The sequence below is a fragment of the Papio anubis genome, chromosome 14 (assembly GCF_008728515.1).
Source record: "Papio anubis isolate 15944 chromosome 14, Panubis1.0, whole genome shotgun sequence".
In the NCBI taxonomy this organism is placed as follows: Eukaryota; Metazoa; Chordata; class Mammalia; order Primates; family Cercopithecidae; genus Papio; species Papio anubis.
The window spans coordinates 105,956,783-105,977,194 of NC_044989.1; the positions used below are offsets into that span (position 1 = coordinate 105,956,783).

Genomic DNA, 20,412 nt, shown 5'->3' on the forward strand with positions numbered 1-20,412 from the left:
AGACAGGGCCCTACCATAGAATGTCACCGACAACTGGGAGCGGACGGGGGCCCCGGCCCTGTTAGTTCCGCTGGGTGAGAACGAGGGTCTTGGGACCACCGGTTTAGCTGGGACGGGTGGGGGACAGCAGCTTTCTTTTTCAATTGTTCAACACAGAAGAGAAACCCAAAGCAAGACGCCAATCATTAAAACACGCAGACACAGACACACGCGCACGTGACCTCGCTCGCTGGGTGCTTTCGTTACCTCAAACGGAAACGGGGCTTCTCAGGCCCTCTTTTCCTGCCTACCTCATGGGACTGTTGCCAAAGAGGAAGGAAGCGGAAGGAACGGTCTTGGGACGGGACAGGGGCTAAGCGGCCGTACGTTCGTTACGATGTGAGGGGTGCCGGGGGGCTGGAGACTGAGGTCGGGGAGAGCACCGGCCCTGGGTCCTTAGGGCCTGCGGGCTGCCGGAACCAGAGTGCGCGGGTCTAGGGATTCGGGGACCCAAATGCACCAGGCCCACACATCCCACTCAGAGGGCTGCGGGAAGCCCCGCGCATACGCCAGGGACACGCCCGCCCACACTTCCGGGGCGCGACCCGGAAGCGGAAGGGAGCCCGTTTCTTTTCCTTCCCCCAGTGCGTCTTTCCTGCGTCGTTCCGGCGCGGCGGGAGCGGAGGTCCACGGCCGTTTGCAGCGTGCGGCTGGGGGGCGTGGAGGCCTGAAGCCTCCAAGCAGCCGCGGCCATGGCGGATGTAACCGCCCGTAGTCTGCAGTACGAGTACAAGGCGGTACGTTTGGGCTCGTGGGAGGATTCCAGGCTCAGGAGTCCAGTGGGGAGGGGGAGGCTGAAAAAGAGAGTTTCAGTCTGAAGGCCTCCAGGAGAGCCACGAAAACGGAGGGGAAGTGGAATCGCGGTGAAGGTGGGGGTTATTTGATGACGTGAATAACCTACGGGGGTCTGGGGAGTGCTAAGATCTCTCTAGGAGGAGTTTCTCGAGTCCCTTCAACGCTAAGCCCGCCCCCTTCCACACGTCACTCCCAACCCACTCACCACTTTTCCCAGATGTGGGTTATGATGGGCACTGTTAGGAACAAGAATTGCTTAGCTGATTCGACAGGCCGTAAGACTTATGCAGCTCTGTGCTTCTGCACAGCGTCATACCATGCAGTTCTTAAGGAAAATATCATTATTACGATTAGTGATTATAAGCAACCAGTTACTACGATTCTTCCATCAGCTGGGGTAACTGTGATAGTAGGAATTGGCCCTGCTCATGTCAAAGCTTCAATAATGTTTTGATCTTTTCAGAACTCAAATCTTGTGCTCCAAGCTGACCGCTCTCTCATTGACCGGACCCGCCGGGATGAACCCACAGGAGAGGTGCTGTCCCTTGTTGGGAAGCTGGAGGGCACACGTATGGGAGACAAGGCTCAACGGACCAAACCGCAGATGCAGGAGGAAAGAAGAGCCAAGTGAGTGCTAAGGGAATACTATTTTTTCCTTCAGATCCAAAGTCTCTTCTCTTTAACATTCGAGCAGCATTTTGGCCGGAATGCTTGGTGTAAGATCAGTGGCATTAAAACGGTTTAGTGAAGGTAAAAACAGAACAGGAGAGTTTACAGATTTTTTTGGCCTTAAAAAGTGTACCTAAAGTGGAAAATAACTTGTTGGTACCTTTTTCTTACATGTGTGTTTCTAGTCCATAGACAGATCTTACTTTTCTTCAGGGTATTTTCAAGACCCTTGCTATTCCTATGTCCCAGTAATTCTTTTTCTTTTTTTTTTTTTTCATTACTAACTTTCTACCCCTACTTTTTCCCTTTACTCTTGTCCACTTCTTACCTATTTTGTTGTTACAAACTAATTTAAGCATCCATGGTATGAAAGACCGTTTTCTTATTTTGCATTTTTTTTCTTTTTTTCTTTTCTTGAATATTTCTTGGGGACGTATTTCAAAACTTACCTTTACCTCACCATTATCTTTTGATCTTGAATATCTTGGTGTCTTGCTCCCTTTCCTATGATGATGTTTCCAAAATTCGTGGGCTTAGTTTGATTAAAGTATGTTTGAAATGAGTTAATACATTATCTCCACTTTGTGCTATATCTTCTTTTCCAGTTTTGTTATAATTGGTTGATAGTCAACGGCAGTAGATTCTGTTAGAGCTTGTTTCTCTAGTTAGAAAAGGAAAATGCATTTGAGAGATGAAAAACTAGTCAAAATCCTATTATATAATAGTCTCATACAATGTATGAAGGGTTGTCCTTTTTTTTTATGAGAAGGGTTATACTTCTTTTTTTTTTTTTGGAGATGGTGTCTCGTTCTGTCACCCAGGCTGGAGTGCAGTGGCGTGATGTCTGCTCACTGCAACCTCCACCTCCCGGGTTCCAGTGATTCTCCTGCCTCCGCCTCCTGAGTAGCTGGGATTACAGGTGCTCGCCACCGTGCCCAGCTAATTTTTGTATTTTTAGTAGAGACGACGGGGTTTCGCCATGTTGGCCAGGCTGGTCTTGAACTCCTGACCTCAGGTGATCCGCCCACCTCGGCCTCCCAAAGTGCTGGGATTACAGGCGTCAAGCACTGCACCTGACCAAAGGGTTGCATGTTTTAAATGAGAAACATATCTCACTGTAATGTGTAGTGTATCTAGTGAGAAGATGATGGGGACTTTTTCTTTCTGTCACTGGGTCCCATAAAGAAATACTCCTGCAAGTGATCAAGGTCCAATAGGAATCATTTGCTGAGGCTCAGGTACCGGTTTTCAGATATTAACTTCCTGCCATGAAGCTGAGGAGAGGAGGGTGGGCTTGATCCAGTCTTCCCTCGGGGAGGAAAGGTTCTGCCATTCACTGTCACGTGTCCACCAGGCGAAGAAAGCGTGATGAGGACCGGCATGACATCAACAAGATGAAGGGTTACACTCTGCTGTCGGAGGGCATTGATGAGATGGTGGGTATCATCTACAAACCCAAAACTAAGGAGACCCGGGAGACCTATGAGGTGCTGCTCAGCTTCATCCAGGCTGCTCTTGGGGACCAGGTGAGTATGATATTGTGAAATATATATTCGGTCTTTGTTTCATTTTCTGGCATACAGCTTCTATGATCCTTGGAATCTTCGAAGTGATAAGCGTCTTTTTGTCTGCTGATGAGTTAACTGATGGCTGGCAGCACCTAGATAGCTTCAGAATGGAGGCTGGTCATTTAACCAATCTGCCTACATAATGAAGCCCCCATAAAAACCCCAAAAGGACTAGGTTTAGAGAGTTTGCGGATAGCTGCACACATGGAGGTTTCCGGAGGGTGGTGCGCCTGAGAGGGCCTGGCAGCGCCATACCCCTTCCCACATGATACCCCTTGCCACATGCCTGCCCTGTGCACCTCTTCTGTCTGTTGTCTGTTGGTAGGCATCTTTTGTAATATGCCTTACAGTAAAAGTAAGTGTGTCCCTGATCTCTTCTAGCACATTAGTTGAATCCCAAAAGGGGATTGTGGAAAGCTCGATTTGTAGCTGTACAGTGAGAAGCACAGGTCACACAACCTGTGCTTGTGATTGGCATCATGGAGTGGGAGGCAGGCTTGTGGGACTGAGTCCTCAGCCTGTGGGATCTGACTCTTATCTCCAGGTAGTTAGTGTTGGAACGGAATTGAATTTGAGGACACCAGCTTGTGTCCACTGCACAATTTTTGGATTGGTTGCTGGTGGGGAGGAATTGTCACAGAAGCCTTCTGTGTTAATTGTTGTAAGAGTATAGAAAAAAACAAATTTTCTTTATCTCTTTTTTTTTTTTTTGAGTTGGAGTCTCGCTCTGCTGCCCAGGCTGGAGTGCAGTGGCGCAATCTCGGCTCACTGCAGGCTCTGCCTCCCAGGTTCGTGCCATTCTCCTGCCTCAGCCTCCCGAGTAGCTGGGACTACAGGTGCCCGCCACCACATCCGGCTAATTTTTTGTATTTTTGGTAGAGACGGGATTTCACCGTGTTAGCCAGGATGGTCTCGATCTCCTGACCTCGTGATCCACCTGCCTCGGCCTCCCAAAGTGCTGGGATTACAGTTGCAAGCCACCACACCCGGCCAAGTTTGCTTTATTTCTGTATTCTCAGAGCGAGGCGGCCAGAGGATGAGACCGTGTGTCCGAAAAGGAGAGGGTCACAACTGGGAGGCTACAGATGAACCTTGCCTCTGGATCCCCTTGTGGGATGTCCTGGTTTGCAGAAGGGGCTGTATTTACCGAGCACTTGATTTGTGTGGAACAGCACGTGTCTTTCTCCCGCCCCCTCACGTAACTCCGTGAATAGGTGCTGTTAATACTCATTTTCCATTTTATAGAAGAGAGATGTGAGGCAAGAATAATTAAGTAATTTTCCCAAGTCACAGAAGTAGTATTTGGCAGAGCCAAGATATGATCCAGATAGTTTATCTCTAGAATCTGTGTTCCTAACCATTACACATGTGTGATTAGATTGGGGACCATTATGAGTCTGAGGAGCTCTGTTGATGTGGGTGCTAGAGGAAGTGATGACAAAGAATTACAAAAGTGTGGCAGGCTAGAGGAGATCTGTCAAGTGACTGCCACCTGGAGATGTGGCAAGCTGTTGTGGAAGCTGTGTCCTGCTGCTTGAGGCCACCTAGCTAATCTTTTTAAAAACAGATGAGTCTTCCTTTAGTTGTGGCATTTTAAATCAGCATTAATGAGAAAGGTCAGAGCCTAGTATGCAACAGGTTTTGAGAAAGTGTGACTGTTCGCATCCTGCCGCCACATAAACCTGGTTGGTGATGTTCTGTCTGTCATCATTCTCAATATTGGTTGGTTGTTTCTTGCTACCAGCCACGTGATATCCTTTGTGGGGCAGCTGATGAGGTTCTAGCTGTTCTAAAGAATGAAAAGCTGCGGGACAAGGAAAGGCGAAAGGAGATTGACCTGCTGCTGGGTCAAACAGATGATACCAGATACCACGTGCTAGTGAACTTGGGAAAAAAGATCACAGACTATGGTGGAGACAAGGAAATCCAAAATATGGGTAAGTGAGCTCATTATGTCCTGATCATGTTAACTGGTTGTTGTTGACCCCTAAGCATGCATCTTCTAGCATCATTCATTTAAAAACCTTAGTGTCAGTGAGTTCCCATAATTTGTTGTGTGTTTTTTGAAGAGTTATAATTGATAGACACCAGAATCCCTAGATTTCAGCAGCTGTTCCTTACTCTGAGACCCTTTTGTTGTGTAGAATATGGGAGAAAATGTGGGCAGAGCCTTGGGGGCTCAAGTGGTTGAGCAAGCAGAGCTGGGCTGACTCCAGGGCTGGCAGGTGGAGAAGGTCTTGGCAGTGGCAGCATAGGTGGCTCTCTCGTGTTGATCATCTAAGTGCCTGTGTGCGTCCTTAGCACTTAGATCTTTCCTGAGGAGAGGTAGTTGGGGAGGACATTGGCTCCAGAGTGGCTTGTTTTACTAGCCATTCACTGCCCTCTTTTTCTAATCCTTCGTCGTTTCAGATGACAACATTGATGAGACATATGGTGTGAATGTGCAGTTTGAGTCTGATGAGGAGGTGAGTGATAAACAGGCCCAGTCCATTCTTGTTTTGAAGTTGATGAAGGTAAAGGGACCCCTTGTAGTGTAAAGAAGCTCCCTAGTTTAAACCAGATACATTTTATGGTGGTGTGTGGGTTTCAGACTTAGGCATTATATATTCTTTTGCTTAAAAAAAATGCAGTTATCTTTTAATTTTTCTACAGCAAATTTAAACTAACAAATGTAAAGCAACATAATTATTTAAAATATACCAAGTGGATCAGCAAAAAGAAAGACAAAAGATAAAGTACAGTGAATACTTTCATTGAGAATGTATCTGCTATGTTTTACTGCATTTTAAACGTATTACAATATTTTTTTTTTTTTTTTTTTTTTTGAGACGGAGTCTCGCGCTGTGTCACCCAGGCTGGAGTGCAGTGGCGCGATCTCGGCTCACTGCAAGCTCCGCCTCCCAGGTTCAGGCCATTCTCCTGCCTCAGCCTCCGAGTAGCTGGGACTACAGGCGCCCGCCACCACGCCCGGCTAGTTTTTTGTATTTTTAGTAGAGACGGGGTTTCACCATGTTAGCCAGGATGGTCTCGATCTCCTGACCTCGTGATCCGCCCGCCTCGGCCTCCCAAAGTGCTGGGATTACAGGCTTGAGCCACCGCGCCCGGCCAACGTATTACAATATTTTCCCTTTTTTCATTACTGTGTCCCCACTGCCTGTTTCAAAAGATTGCACATTTGCCTTAGAGCATGGCTGTAGTTCGTACATGGTTAAGTCACTGGAGTTAATGTTTACCGTCTAATAGAATTCCTTGAATATAAATAGGAATAAGTGGGGTACTTTGAAAAAATTACAGAGTGCCTTAGAGTTCTCAGTGAGTAGATTTGGCTCCTGAAAGGGGAAATGGATCCCTGGTATATATACCAGGGCTGGAAGAAGGGGTCGCATGGGGAGAGTTAGAGGACTAGGAGCCAAGACTTCTGAATTTGAGTCCTGTATCTTGGCAGGTCATTTTGCCTCAGTTTCTCTTTCTATAAAATGAGGCGATTTCAATAGGTGATTGCTAAGCCACTTCCTACAGTATAGTTAATAGGATTTGATGATTTTAAGTAGCAACAAACTGCTTTGCTTGTAGCAGTTCATTCATTTAGCAGTGCTCGTTACTGAAGCACCTGCTTTGACTATGACACTGTGCCAAGTATGCCTAATGTGCAGTGTATGAGTAAATGGAGTGGTGAGCAAGCTTAGTGTGATTTCTTCATTCCCGAGTCACCATCTGCTTTCCCAGACGTGCCTCTGCATAGCTCTTCTCTTCTGTTAGCTGATCACTGTTTTTGAGTGTTGATTGTTTGTGTATTAGAAAGAGGCTATGGTCCAGTTGATTGCCATTGTGGCAGCCTAAGGTAAGAAACAGAAAGTAGATGCATCTAATAAGTCTGTGCCAAGCAGTCTTTCTATTACATGTCCACTGGAATAAGGCTGACCTTGGTTCCAATAGGCTCTCGGTTTCACCCCAAAGCCATTTCTCTAACCATTGAGCTAATTTAGGGTGACTTGAGGGAGAGGTTCTGTGGTGATGCAGGATCAGCTCCAGATAATGGTTGAGTTGGGGCCATTTCCACAGGAAGGTGATGAAGATGTGTACGGGGAGGTTCGAGAAGAGGCATCTGATGATGACATGGAAGGGGATGAGGCTGTTGTGCGCTGCACCCTCTCGGCTAATGTAAGTTCAGTTTGCTTTTTCTCATTGCTGCAAGGTTACTTCTGGGTGTTAGTGCTTCTTCCCCATGCCTAGGTCCTGTTACATTTATTGAGCCGCCTTTTGCTAGAGTGAACCATGATAAACACTTAGTGTCTAGAGTTTCTTAAGATTTCAGTCGGTTTTTTCCTTCCCAAAGATGTATGTTGATGAAGTCTTAGTCTGGTATTCTGAACTCAGTATTCCAGAGTTTTTCCCTCTGGAAAGTCCTCACAGAAGGTGGGCTGTGGGGTGGCAAGTAGAACTTGGTTGCAGGGTGGTGGCAAAGTGCTCTAGGCTGGCAGAGACCTGGTGAGCTAAATGCCTGGTTACTTTTGTAGCTCGTGGCCTCAGGTGAACTGATGAGTTCCAAGAAGAAGGATTTGCACCCTCGGGATATTGATGCATTTTGGCTACAGCGGCAGCTCAGTCGTTTCTATGATGATGCCATCGTGTCGCAGAAGAAGGCAGATGAAGTATTGGAGATTTTGAAGGTATGGCCAAGATAACAATAGTTGTATGTGTAGTGTATCTTGGCACATGGGGACAGCGTATGAAGTGGCAGATGGCTTTGTCCTTAGTGGTGGTGTTGCCTTCTCTCTGCAGACGGCCAGTGACGATCGGGAATGTGAGAACCAGCTGGTTCTGCTGCTTGGTTTCAACACCTTTGATTTCATTAAAGTGTTGCGGCAGCACAGGATGATGAGTGAGTATATGGTGGGCTCTTCTTGCAGAGTGAGTACATATGTGTGCGTGTGTGAGATGGAGATTCTGTTGTTTTCACAACCTAAGTGCTTGTTTCTTTTATTTTTCTTCTTTCTACTCTAAGGATGAAGGTTTTTTGCCTTATTGCCTCCTCTTCACTTTTCCTTTGTTCCTTTTGTTGTGGGTAGTTTTATACTGCACCTTGCTGGCCAGTGCGCAAAGTGAAGCTGAAAAGGAGAGGATTATGGGAAAGATGGAAGCTGACCCAGAGCTATCCAAGTTCCTCTACCAGCTCCACGAAACCGAGAAGGAGGATCTGATCCGAGTAAGGACTGGGTTGGTTTATCTGTCTGATTTCTGAGCTAACAGTGGCTAGAAGATTGCAGCATGAAGCTATATTCATATTAAAAGTGGAAGTTGAAAAAGTAATTTCTCTAAATTTTTCGGGATTTGTCAGTGCATACAGGTTAGAATCAACACATCCACATTGGTTTGGTCGTTAGACCAGTGACCTGCTGCTGTCTTTCACCAGCACTATGGGGATCTTTATTGTTTATTTGCACAGTGAATACATGGTGTTTACTAAAATAGAGTAACAGAACACATGTGCTTGCTTAACAGAACCCACACTTTTACCCCTCAGGGGTAGCCCTTGGTACTTAATTACAGAACGTCTATTTCCGGCGTCCCTGTACTGCGCATTGCCCCTTTAAAGGTGTGTGTTCGCTCTGATCATTCTGGTGGTCCCCATGTAAAGCGTTGTCTTTCTGTTTGGTGACTTATTAGTGAGCACCTGTGACTCAAGTGTTAGCTAAGCAGGGACAGAAAAGGACAAGAACCTGTGATACTGATGAATTGTTTTTGTGATTTTCATCTTCGTCCGCTACAGGAGGAGAGATCCCGGAGAGAGCGAGTGCGTCAGTCTCGAATGGACACAGATCTGGAAACCATGGATCTCGACCAGGGTGGAGAGGTAGGATCCAGGGCGATTTACGTCCCAGGCCTTGTTGGGTGGGAAACGCGCTTGCTCGGCTTGCTCACTTCCTTGGGGTTTTTGTCTTTCACATTCCCAGGCACTGGCTCCACGGCAGGTTCTGGACTTGGAGGACCTGGTGTTTACCCAAGGGAGCCACTTTATGGCCAATAAACGCTGTCAGCTTCCTGATGGATCCTTCCGTCGCCAGCGTAAGGGCTACGAAGAGGTGCATGTGCCTGCTCTGAAGCCCAAGCCCTTTGGCTCAGAAGAAGTAAGTGAATTGCTTTCCTCAGTTCTCTGCTTAGTTCGCCTCCTGGTTTGGATTTCAACCATTGACCAGAAGGTAGCTTTGTTTCATATATAGTTTATTTTAGGGCTGAAAGCTGCAACAGAATTTTCCCATTCTGATTTTGAGCCCAGGGGACAATATTGATCTCTGGACTGACCTTTAATGGAGAGTTATGCAAAGAGATTGCCAGGGAACAAAATCCTGGCGATCCCACAAAAACAGTCTGCTCAAGGATGCTGCCAACATGATACCGATGGCGCTTCTTTTCTTCTAGCAACTGCTTCCGGTGGAAAAGCTTCCAAAGTATGCCCAGGCTGGGTTTGAGGGCTTCAAAACACTGAATCGGATCCAGAGTAAGCTCTACCGTGCTGCCCTTGAGACGGATGAGAATCTGCTGCTGTGTGCTCCTACTGTAAGCGCCACCCTGCCTGCTTTTTTCTTGGGGAATATGGGTGGAGTTTCTGTTGGAAGATTGTTTTTTATTTCCACCCCACCCCCTAATTCTTTGTCCTTTGATGGAAGAGAGGTTAAATGGTAGGATAAAGTACCCAGGACAAGCTCTATTCTCTGTTTGGGAAATAAGCCCGTGGAAGTTAGGGCAGTGAGAATAACCAGGTGAATAGGTGTTCTCATCCCTGACCTCTGCCGTAGGGTGCTGGGAAGACCAATGTGGCCCTGATGTGCATGCTCCGAGAGATCGGGAAACACATCAACATGGACGGCACCATCAATGTGGATGACTTCAAGATTATCTACATTGCCCCCATGCGCTCCTTGGTGCAGGAGATGGTGGGCAGCTTTGGAAAGGTGAGGGAGTGGAACTTCCTCCAGAGGATACGGGGCGCAGCTGTCAGAGTGTTGTGGACAGGCCTGGACCTCACCGCTTTTTGTATTGGGGCATCTCTGGAATGCCTCCTGGGATTGTTTTTATTTTTTATTTTTCTCTCCCCATTTCCAAGATGGAACTTAACCCAGGTACAGAGTTTCTGAAGTAAGAATGTCCTGAGCCATCTTTTACAAGGGTTAGCATCTTTCTTTCGTCCTCTCCATGGCAATTTCCTGCAGTTGGTATCATTTGTGTTATTGAAGTATTTATGAAACATCAAATGGATGTGGATAATAATAGACCTAGTGGTGTTATTCTAGGTCCTGTTATCTACAAGTTGCCATTTCTTCTTGTGTACAGAGTTCCCAGAGATCTTTTTTTTTTTTTTTGAGACAGGGTCTTGCTGTCACCCAAGCTGGAGTGCAATGGTACAATCATGGCTCACTGCAGCCTTGACCTCCCAGGCTCAAGTGATCCTCCCACTTCAGCCTTCCTAGTAGCTGGGATTATAGACATGTGTTACCAGATTAGCTGATGTTTATATTTTTTGTAGAGACAGGGTTTCACCATGGTCTAGAATTCCTGGGCTCAAGCATTCTGCCCTCATTGGCCTCTGAAAGTGCTAGGATTACAGGCGTGAGCCACCGTGCCTGGCCCCGAGAGATCTTTTGTCTGCTTTATTTGCCTGAGTTAAATTTCTGTTTGTTTGAGGAAGATATGCTCATAAGATCTGAATTGCCTTGTATTCACCTGACGGGTTGATGCCGGCTCCCAAGGCCCTACACTCCAGCCGCCCAAACAAAAAGTGTGGTGTCCAGGCCCCTTCAGGCATTCCTGCCTGATGTAGTTTTCCTCCCACAGCGTCTGGCCACTTACGGCATCACTGTTGCTGAACTGACTGGGGACCACCAGCTGTGCAAAGAAGAGATCAGTGCCACTCAGATCATCGTCTGCACCCCTGAGAAGTGGGACATCATCACCCGCAAGGGTGGCGAGCGCACCTACACCCAGCTGGTGCGGCTCATCATTCTGGTGAGTTGGGAGTGCTTGTAGAACATAGAGGCCAGTTGTGTCAAGGAGGGTTTGCTGGGTTTTCATGCAAAATGTTTCTTTGCTGCCTTTTCTGTAGGCACTAGCCCTTGTAATGACAGTTATTGTCAGCTTGTGTTTGCCATGTTATTTATTTATTTTATTTATTTATGTTTTGAGATGGAGTCTAGCTCTGTTGCCCAGGCTGAGTACAGTGGCACAACCTCGGCTTAGTGCAGTCTCTGCCTCCCAAGTTAAGCGATTCTCCTGCCTCAGCCTCCCCAGTAGCTGGGATTACAGGCGCCTGCCACCATGCCAAGCTGAGTTTTGTATTTTTAGTAGAGACTGGGTTTCACTGTGTTGGCCAGGCTGGTCTCGAACTCCTGACCTTGTGATCTGCCCACCTCAACCTCCCAAAGTGCTGGGATTACAAGTGTGAGCCACTGCGTCCAGTCTGCCACGTTTTTTTTTTTTTTTTTTTTTTTTTTGAGACGGAGTCTGGCTCTGTCGTCCAGGCTGGAGTGCAGTGGCCAGATCTCAGCTCACTGCAAGCTCCGCCTCCCGGGTTTACGCCATTCTCCTGCCTCAGCCTCCCGAGTAGCTGGGACTACAGGCGCCCGCCACCTCGCCTGGCTAGTTTTTTGTATTTTTTAGTAGAGACGGGGTTTCACCATGTTAGCCAGGGTAGTCTCGATCTCCTGACCTCGTGATTCGCCCGTCTTGGCCTCCCAAAGTGCTGGGATTACAGGCTTGAGCCACCGCGCCCGGCCTATATATATTTTTTATGTCTGAAATATTTTACTACGCTTGATCTTAGCCAAAAGGCCAAGAAACGTATCTGAAATATTTTGAAACAAATGTAAACAGATAGACAAAAAACCATCATAGTTCCAACATCATGAAGGGCTTTATAAGGAAAAGAATCCATTCTCTGAGAGAATGAATGAGGAATCAGGATATTGTATTCCGTATACACAGAAGCTTCCAGAGATTAGTGACTAAGTCTGAGTGTAGTTTCAGTTGTCTGGGAAAAGCAGGAAAGGAGACTTCGCATGTCGGTTTTCAGTGTTCTGGAGCAGGGGTTGGCAGTCTGTGGCTACTGGCTTTGTTCTGTTGGAACATAGTTATATCCATTTGTTTATGTATTATTTACAGCGGCTTTTGTGCTGCAATGGCAGAGCTGAGTATTTGCAATAGGGGCTGCATGGCCCAAAGCCTGAAATACTATCTGGCTTTTTTTTTTTAGGCGGAGTTTTGCTCTTGTTGCCCAGGCTGGAGTGCAGTGGTGTGATCTCAGCTCACTACAGCCTCCACCGCCTGGGTTCCAGCAATTCTCCTGCCTCAGCCTCCTGAGTAGCTGGGATTACAGTTGCCCACCACCACGCCCAGTTAATTTTTTGTATTTTCATTAGAGACGGGGTTTCGCCATAATGGCCAGGCTGGTCTCAAACTCCTGGCCTTGGGTGATCCACTACCTCGGTCTCCCAGAGTGCTGGGATTACAGGCGTGAGCCACTGCACCTGGCTTTTTTTTCTTTGAGATGGAGCATCTGACTTTAAAAAAAAAAAAAAGTTTTCTGGCCCCTGCCTTAGAGCTTTGCTGCTTGAAGCCTAATCCATGGTGGGAGTCGTAGCAGCAGCAGCATGAAATAGGAGCTTGTTAGAAATGCAGGATTTGTGGCCTCACCCATACCTGCTGAATGCAATCTGCATTTTAACAACATCCCCTGGCTTTGGGATACTTAATAAAATTTGAGAAGCACTGCTTTAGACGGTGATAACTCATCATTTGATGCATGATAGCTTTTGTTCTTGGGAACTATAACTGCCAGAGGTGAAGTTTCTGATCAGATCATATTTATATCCTTTTTCGTAAAGAAGTTTACCTGTAAGTAAAGTTGTAAACTCATTTATCTGAGTTTCAGAATTTCTTATTACAAAGTATGTCACTGAACTGTACCAAAGCAACTCATGGTCAGAGTCTGTTGCTTTCTGGAGTATTTCGTGGTAAATATTGTCTCCATCCTTTGGGCATCTCTGGCTTGGGGTCCCGTGTGTTTTTCCTTAGGCATTTTAGGTTATGTGCCTACAATATGGGACAAGTCCAGGAAAAGGAACTACGTATCTCTAGTGCTAGAGGTAATTGCTGTCCTCCAATTCCATAGGATGAGATCCATCTTCTCCATGATGACAGAGGTCCTGTCTTAGAAGCTTTGGTGGCCAGGGCCATCCGAAACATTGAGATGACCCAGGAGGATGTCCGACTCATTGGCCTCAGTGCCACCCTACCCAACTATGAAGACGTAGCCACCTTTCTACGTGTTGACCCTGCCAAGGGTCTCTTTTACTTTGACAACAGGTATCAGAAAAGACTGGGCAAAGTTCTGTCAAGGTGACCATCCTGCTCTCCTTCCCCTTTTCCAAGGAATGCTGCTGTGTTGGGTTTTAGAAGGGCCTTTGGGTTTGATGTGCTGTGAATCAAGAAGGAGGAATATTGCTCTTGGGGCAGGAAAAAGACTGTTTATTCCCTCGGTATTTTCCGCCAAAGCCTCATTTGTCTAACTGTTGAACTTCTAGCTTCCGTCCAGTGCCTCTGGAACAGACGTACGTGGGTATCACAGAGAAAAAAGCTATCAAGCGTTTCCAGATCATGAATGAAATAGTCTATGAAAAAATCATGGAACATGCTGGGAAAAATCAGGTTTGCCCATGGTTTGTGGTTACTCTTGAACCCTGTTCTTTCAAATGTTTACCAATAATTTGGGAAGATTGACAGAAATTAAAAGAAGACACAACATAAATCACCAATATCAGCTATGAAATGGGATATTACTACAGAACCTATAGCCACTGGAAAGATAATAAGGTAATACTATGAGTAGTTTTATGCTCATAACTTTAAAAATTCAGAAGAAATGAACCAGTTCTCCAACAACTACTAGTTAACTAGCAAAACTCAGCCCAGATGAAATGGATAACCTGAATAGCCTCGCAACCATTAGAGAGTTTGGAGAATTAAAAATCCCCCCATCAAGCAATCCCCAGTCCCAGATAATCGTTTTGTCCATTCACATTATCCGGGGTCCCTCCATAAAAGGTTTGGGGTCGCTTACACTAAAAATACAAGACAATAAAAAAAGGAAAATGAAAAACTAGTGAAGAGGGCATTTTACTAGACAGTGTGATAGAATTTTTAAATTGAAAGTCGAGTTGAGCAATGTTAACTAAGACAAAAAATAAGGGAAAGTGACTGGTTTTGTATTTCTTTTTGTCTGATGAAAAGAAGCATATGAATTTATATGAAGAGACAGATCTTGGCACTAAATACTAGGAAGACTTCATTTCCTACAACACTGTACTAGTCTCAGACATATTTCCTAAATCCTTTTTTGAGTAGTAGAATGTTTTAGCTGTTATTTTGCAGACACATTTTCATGCATCTTTGACTCTTGTTAGGTGCTTGAACATAAATTCTGAGTTGAGAGGCCTGAATTTGTAGTCATAGTCTATTTAAACTTGCTGTTCAAGGTAGGATGTTGAAGTTAGTTAATTTCTCAGTTCCAGAACTGTGAACTTGGTGGGTGCGTTCCCTTGAAGTCTTTCCAGCCCTGTTGAGGCTTCCTCTGAGCCGCCCCCATTCCTGCCCTTTCCCCTCTCCAGGACCTTGGCTTCTGGTGGTGATGGTGCAACTTCTGCTTCCTGCCACAGGTGCCCTGGGGCTGTTAGTGTCTCGTGACTGTGGCAAACTGTGGCTTCTCCTTAGGTGCTGGTGTTTGTCCACTCCCGGAAGGAGACTGGAAAGACGGCCAGGGCCATCCGGGACATGTGCCTAGAGAAGGACACTCTGGGTCTGTTTCTGAGGGAGGGCTCAGCCTCCACGGAAGTCCTGCGAACAGAAGCGGAGCAGTGCAAGGTGAGGAGGGGCCGGCTGGGGTCCCTCATGCCTACCTGGCAGCTGTGTCCATCTGAGGCCTCAGACAGCTCCTCTAGGACTATACTATGGTACTGTTGTTTCCCATGGGTTAAGGTTGATTGTCTGGATGTGATTATTACTATTCCACATAGTAGTTAGGGGCAGGGTCTCATGGGAAGAGATTTCCGTAGTCCTTGGGTGAGTCCTACAGGAAGGCTCACCTCATCCCTGGTCGTTTGTTCCACAGAACCTAGAGCTGAAGGATCTTCTGCCTTATGGCTTTGCTATTCATCATGCAGGCATGACCAGGGTTGACCGAACACTCGTGGAGGATCTTTTTGCTGATAAACATATTCAGGTGAGGGGGTGCAAAGCTTTTGGAGGAGCAGGTGGGACATACTTCAGAAAACTGGCAGTGTCAAGGTTGTGCCATGTTTGCTCCTGGTACTTTATTGCTTCTGGTCCAGCTAGCCCAGGTCAGAGGGTTGTGGTGGATACAATAAATAGAACCTTATGCCACTCTCCCAACTCTTCACACCTTGTGTGAGGGAAGATGAGTGAGTTTTGGACGGTCTGAGAAGCATAGTGAAGCAAGCACTTTGGTGACTTCAGATAGCTCCAAACAGTGCCTCATGGGGGCGTGCGTGGCCTTGTCGTTCCCTCTTTCCGGATAGCCTCTGCTTGACCTTTTCTAGTAACTTTAAGGTGGTTTAATACAGGTCTGCACTTGTGCCTCTGGAATTTGAAATGTTCATTCCTGAATAGATGAGGAACCCAAGGAAACCTTTCCTCTTTATTCTGGTGTCACATTGACAAGTACTGGGACCCCCCGCGCCCCACTGGCTAGTCCTGATAGAAGCTCTGAGGCCAACTGCCTAGAGAAGCCGGGGATATTAACCCCTGATGGTGGCATCTCTTCTCATTGCCTTGCTTTGCCTCTGTAGGTTTTAGTTTCCACAGCAACTCTAGCTTGGGGTGTGAATCTCCCTGCACATACGGTCATCATCAAAGGCACCCAGGTGTACAGTCCAGAGAAGGGGCGTTGGACAGAACTGGGAGCACTGGACATTCTGCAGGTACAGAGCCTTTGAGTTTATCCTCAGTGGGGATTGATATCCTTGCCTGAAATGCAGAGATGCTAGAAGCTAGCAGATCAGAGGCCTAGTTCTGTAGTGTAGATCTCTGCATCAAAATCACACATTCTCTTGCTATAGCATTCTTGGTTCGCTGTCCCTGATCTAGATGCTGGGACGTGCTGGAAGACCCCAGTATGACACCAAGGGCGAAGGCATCCTCATCACGTCTCATGGGGAGCTGCAGTACTACCTGTCCCTCCTCAATCAACAGCTTCCTATTGAGAGCCAGATGGTTTCAAAGCTTCCTGACATGCTCAACGCAGAAATCGTGCTGGGGAATGTCCAGAATGCCAAGGTAGGGGAGGACTCTGCCTGTTGTGCTTCATGCCTTCCCCGCAGACACCAAGGCACCAGGTGTGGGTCGGTCCCTATTGTGCCGTGGGCCAGCAGCGTCCGAGGCTTTCCGTCCCTGCACCCGCATCTTGGATCTGGCAGATAGTTCCCCTTGTTACCAAGGTCTTAGAAGATGCTTAGATCTTTTTACTAATGAAATGCTAAACACATTCAGAATATGATGTAATATGCACCCTTGTAGCTGGGAATTTCTAAGCAATTCATGGTAGCCTTTCATTTGGACATCAAGAGTTTCTTCATACTAAGAACCATGAGCTGTGTCTTGTAGGACGCAGTGAACTGGCTGGGCTATGCCTACCTGTATATCCGAATGCTGCGGTCCCCAACCCTCTATGGCATCTCTCATGATGACCTCAAGGGAGATCCCCTGCTGGACCAGCGCCGACTAGATCTGGTTCACACGGCTGCCCTGATGCTGGACAAGAACAATCTGGTCAAGTACGACAAGAAGACGGGCAACTTCCAGGTGCGTGGGGTGAGGGTTTTGAGGCAAAGGTCTCAGCAAAAGTTACTGGCCCAGGAGAAGATTTTCCAGATTGCTCTCGATGTGAGCACTGCCTGTCTCATCACCTGTTGCTTAGAACAGCAGAAAAGTGGTTGCTTTTCCCATAACTCGAAGTGGATAATTCAGCTGTCTTGTCCGTGCAGACATCATTTCACTATGGGTCAGCTTATTGTGCCGTTTTTCTTCATGTGCCTGGGCCTGGCCTGGCACTTGCACTGCTGTGACTTCATCCAGTTGTCCTATTAGGACAATAACGTATAGGACATTGAGTCATATACTTTACCAAAAATCGCACAAAAAATCCTGTAAGACAATAACTTACGGTCCACAGTTCGAGGTGGGAGCTCATTAGTAGTCAGCACTGGATTGAGCCAACCTTCTCTCCAGGTGACAGAACTGGGCCGTATAGCCAGCCACTACTACATCACCAATGACACCGTGCAGACTTACAACCAGCTGCTGAAGCCCACCCTGAGTGAGATTGAGCTCTTCCGAGTCTTCTCGTTATCCTCTGAGTTCAAGAACATCACAGTGAGAGAGGTGAGCTATGCAGTGTGCTGGGGCAGGGAGTTGGTGCTCACCAAGTCACTGAATGGTTTCCCTCCTCGGCCACAAGGCTTTCCCTTGACCTTTTCCTGCTTGTGGCAGGAGGAGAAGCTGGAGCTGCAGAAGTTGCTGGAGAGGGTGCCCATCCCTGTAAAAGAGAGCATCGAGGAACCCAGCGCCAAGGTGAGCGCCGCTCCTTTTTGCTTTGGTCAGGATGAGGATTAAGTGGTTTTCACAGTCTTCTAAAAGATGAACCTTGAATTTGGGTTCATGTGTGGTATCCTGCTCAGTTCTCCTAGTTTTTGCAGCCTTCTCGCATGTTCTTTTTATATGAAATAACAATTATTTAGTATTTGTAAATCAAGACCTGTAGAAGATCTCACCTGGCCTGGATGCTCAGAGCAGAAATGTAATTCCCTTTCTTGGACTGTTCAGTGGTTGGTCTCCTGCTGGCTGATTTTGCTTCTTTACAGATCAATGTTCTTCTGCAAGCCTTCATCTCGCAGCTGAAATTGGAGGGCTTTGCCCTGATGGCTGACATGGTGTATGTCACACAGGTGAGGGTGGAGTTGTATGGGAGCTGTGAGAAGGGCCTGAACAGTTCAGTCCCTGTGTTCTGTGTGCATGCTGGGAAAAGGAGGCCTGATGCTAGTGAGATGGAAGGAGTGTTCAGTTCTGCTCTTGCGGGGTCACTGGTTGGTGCATGTGTGGTACAGCCACTCTGTAGTACACATCTTGAGCTCGTGGGAAAGGTAAGACCTTAAGAGGGAAGGCTTCAAGGCTCCACAGGCCCTCAGACAGGAAGAGCCACAGCACACGGTGTCTGCTTCCCGGCAGTGAAGTGATGTCCCACTGTTGCTGCACAGCTCGTAAATAATCTTTTTTTTTTTTTTTTTTTTTGAGACAGAGTCTCGCTCTGTCACCCAGGCTGGAGTGCAGTGGCCGGATCTCAGCTCACTGCAAGCTCCTCCTCTCGGGTTCACGCCATTCTCCTGCCTCAGCCTCCCGAGTAGCTGGGACTACAGGCAACCGCCACTTCGCCCGGCTAGTTTTTTGTATTTTTTAGTAGAGACGGGGTTTCACCGCGTTAGCCAGGATGGTCTCGATCTCCTGACCTCGTGATCCGCCCGTCTCGGCCTCCCAAAGTGCTGGGATTACAGGCTTGAGCCACCGCGCCCGGCCCACAGCTCATAAATAAATCCAAAAATGGCACAGGGTTTTATTAGCTGCTCTTCATCTTTACCTCTAAGAACAGGTCACTGGTACCCTCAACTCTTCCTAGAGCTCTAAATGCTAAATGAGTCAAAAGCTTTAAAATCATGCAGTGAATGTTAGGTTAAAATGTTGTGCGGTGACCTTGAGCCGCACTTTTCTAATTGTTCCCTATTCGGTAGGCATCTACTGTATAGGAGGGAGAAAGGCGTAAAGACGGGGGACTTTGCCTTTGAGTTGGGGTGGGTAGTTGTGTCAGAGCTGGAGGTAATGAAACCGTGTGTAGAGTGGCTCACAGGCTTGGGGATAGTCAAGACTTAACAGTGGGAATGATGCTTCTTTGCCTAGTCGGCTGGCCGGTTGATGCGAGCGATATTTGAAATTGTCCTGAACCGAGGTTGGGCACAGCTTACAGACAAGACGCTGAATCTCTGCAAGATGATCGACAAACGCATGTAAGGACCCAGTGATCCGGATGCTGGTCCCCATGAGTGGGGTCCCCAGCCCAAGGGTCTGATGGGAAAAGCTCGGTGCGTCTGATCTCCAGACCCGACGTCTGAAGTCTGATCTGAACCTTGTTGCATTTTGAGAAGAGGGAAGGCCCTCTGTGGTAGGGCCGGGGGGGTAGGAGAAAGGTGGAGGCCAGGGCTGGCACAGCGTCAGTGTCTGCCTTTAATCACTGTGTCTTGTGTGGTCACTGCTGAACTATTGGAAGCCATGATGTGGACGGTTTGTCACATCCCTGCAGAAGGGACCAACAGCTTTGCCTCCTTCCTGGATAGGTGGCAGTCCATGTGTCCTCTGCGCCAGTTCCGGAAACTCCCTGAGGAAGTAGTGAAGAAGATTGAGAAGAAGAATTTCCCCTTTGAGCGTCTGTACGACCTGAATCATAATGAGATCGGTGTGTGAGATGCTCTTGCCCTTGTCTTCACTGCCTGGGTGTCTCTCCCAGTCTGCCTACGCAGTCTTCCTGTTCCTAGCCCTGTGCATTAGTATCCTGTGTTCCCTCCCCAGGTCCCATTGAAGGGCTGGCCCTTGGTCTGGGGACTTGGAATCCTGGGCTCCACTGACCATAAAGGGAAGACCCTACTCCTTTCCCACAGTGGCCCTCAGGCCCCGTTTGCAGGATAGTGGGCAGGCTGGGCTGTAGCCTTAGTACTCTCATTTCCTTGTAGGGGAGCTTATCCGCATGCCAAAGATGGGGAAGACCATCCACAAATATGTCCATCTGTTTCCCAAGTTGGAGTTGTCGGTGCACCTGCAGCCTATCACACGCTCCACCCTGAAGGTGGAGCTGACCATCACGCCGGACTTCCAGTGGGATGAGAAGGTGAGGCTTTGCTGGGCAGAGGAGCTGGATTGGTGGCGCGCTGTCTACGTTGACTTGCGTTCCTTTCACCCTTGCTTCTGTTGGCAGGTGCATGGTTCATCTGAGGCTTTCTGGATTCTGGTGGAGGACGTGGACAGCGAGGTGATTCTGCACCATGAGTATTTTCTCCTCAAGGCCAAGTACGCCCAGGATGAGCACCTCATTACGTTCTTCGTGCCGGTCTTTGAGCCGTTGCCCCCTCAGTACTTCATCCGAGTGGTGTCTGACCGCTGGCTCTGTGAGTGTCTCCTCTCTCGAGTCCCCAGGAACAGTCCCTCCAAGGACAGTAGAAGAATGTCTTGCACT

At 47.6% G+C, this 20,412-nt stretch overlaps 1 protein-coding gene across 1 annotated transcript in view; it reads left to right on the forward strand.

Annotated features, from left to right (window-relative positions):
* Window positions 1-603: 603 nt before the first annotated feature.
* SNRNP200 (small nuclear ribonucleoprotein U5 subunit 200) overlaps window positions 604-20,412 on the forward strand; it is a 30,812-nt gene continuing 11,003 nt past the window's right edge. Inside the window, exons 1-28 of the mRNA XM_003908975.4 lie at window positions 604-776; window positions 1,298-1,461; window positions 2,858-3,029; window positions 4,816-5,008; window positions 5,481-5,536; window positions 7,134-7,232; window positions 7,589-7,741; window positions 7,854-7,953; window positions 8,141-8,277; window positions 8,842-8,925; window positions 9,026-9,199; window positions 9,492-9,629; window positions 9,869-10,024; window positions 10,905-11,075; window positions 13,237-13,430; window positions 13,649-13,772; window positions 14,835-14,984; window positions 15,232-15,342; window positions 15,929-16,060; window positions 16,227-16,415; window positions 16,743-16,940; window positions 17,367-17,519; window positions 17,628-17,708; window positions 17,999-18,082; window positions 19,086-19,192; window positions 19,520-19,638; window positions 19,913-20,067; window positions 20,155-20,344. Of these exons, the coding sequence (XP_003909024.1) occupies window positions 732-776; window positions 1,298-1,461; window positions 2,858-3,029; window positions 4,816-5,008; window positions 5,481-5,536; window positions 7,134-7,232; window positions 7,589-7,741; window positions 7,854-7,953; window positions 8,141-8,277; window positions 8,842-8,925; window positions 9,026-9,199; window positions 9,492-9,629; window positions 9,869-10,024; window positions 10,905-11,075; window positions 13,237-13,430; window positions 13,649-13,772; window positions 14,835-14,984; window positions 15,232-15,342; window positions 15,929-16,060; window positions 16,227-16,415; window positions 16,743-16,940; window positions 17,367-17,519; window positions 17,628-17,708; window positions 17,999-18,082; window positions 19,086-19,192; window positions 19,520-19,638; window positions 19,913-20,067; window positions 20,155-20,344 (3,829 nt within the window). The 5' untranslated portion in view covers window positions 604-731. The remainder of the gene's footprint in view (window positions 777-1,297; window positions 1,462-2,857; window positions 3,030-4,815; window positions 5,009-5,480; window positions 5,537-7,133; window positions 7,233-7,588; window positions 7,742-7,853; window positions 7,954-8,140; window positions 8,278-8,841; window positions 8,926-9,025; window positions 9,200-9,491; window positions 9,630-9,868; window positions 10,025-10,904; window positions 11,076-13,236; window positions 13,431-13,648; window positions 13,773-14,834; window positions 14,985-15,231; window positions 15,343-15,928; window positions 16,061-16,226; window positions 16,416-16,742; window positions 16,941-17,366; window positions 17,520-17,627; window positions 17,709-17,998; window positions 18,083-19,085; window positions 19,193-19,519; window positions 19,639-19,912; window positions 20,068-20,154; window positions 20,345-20,412) is intronic.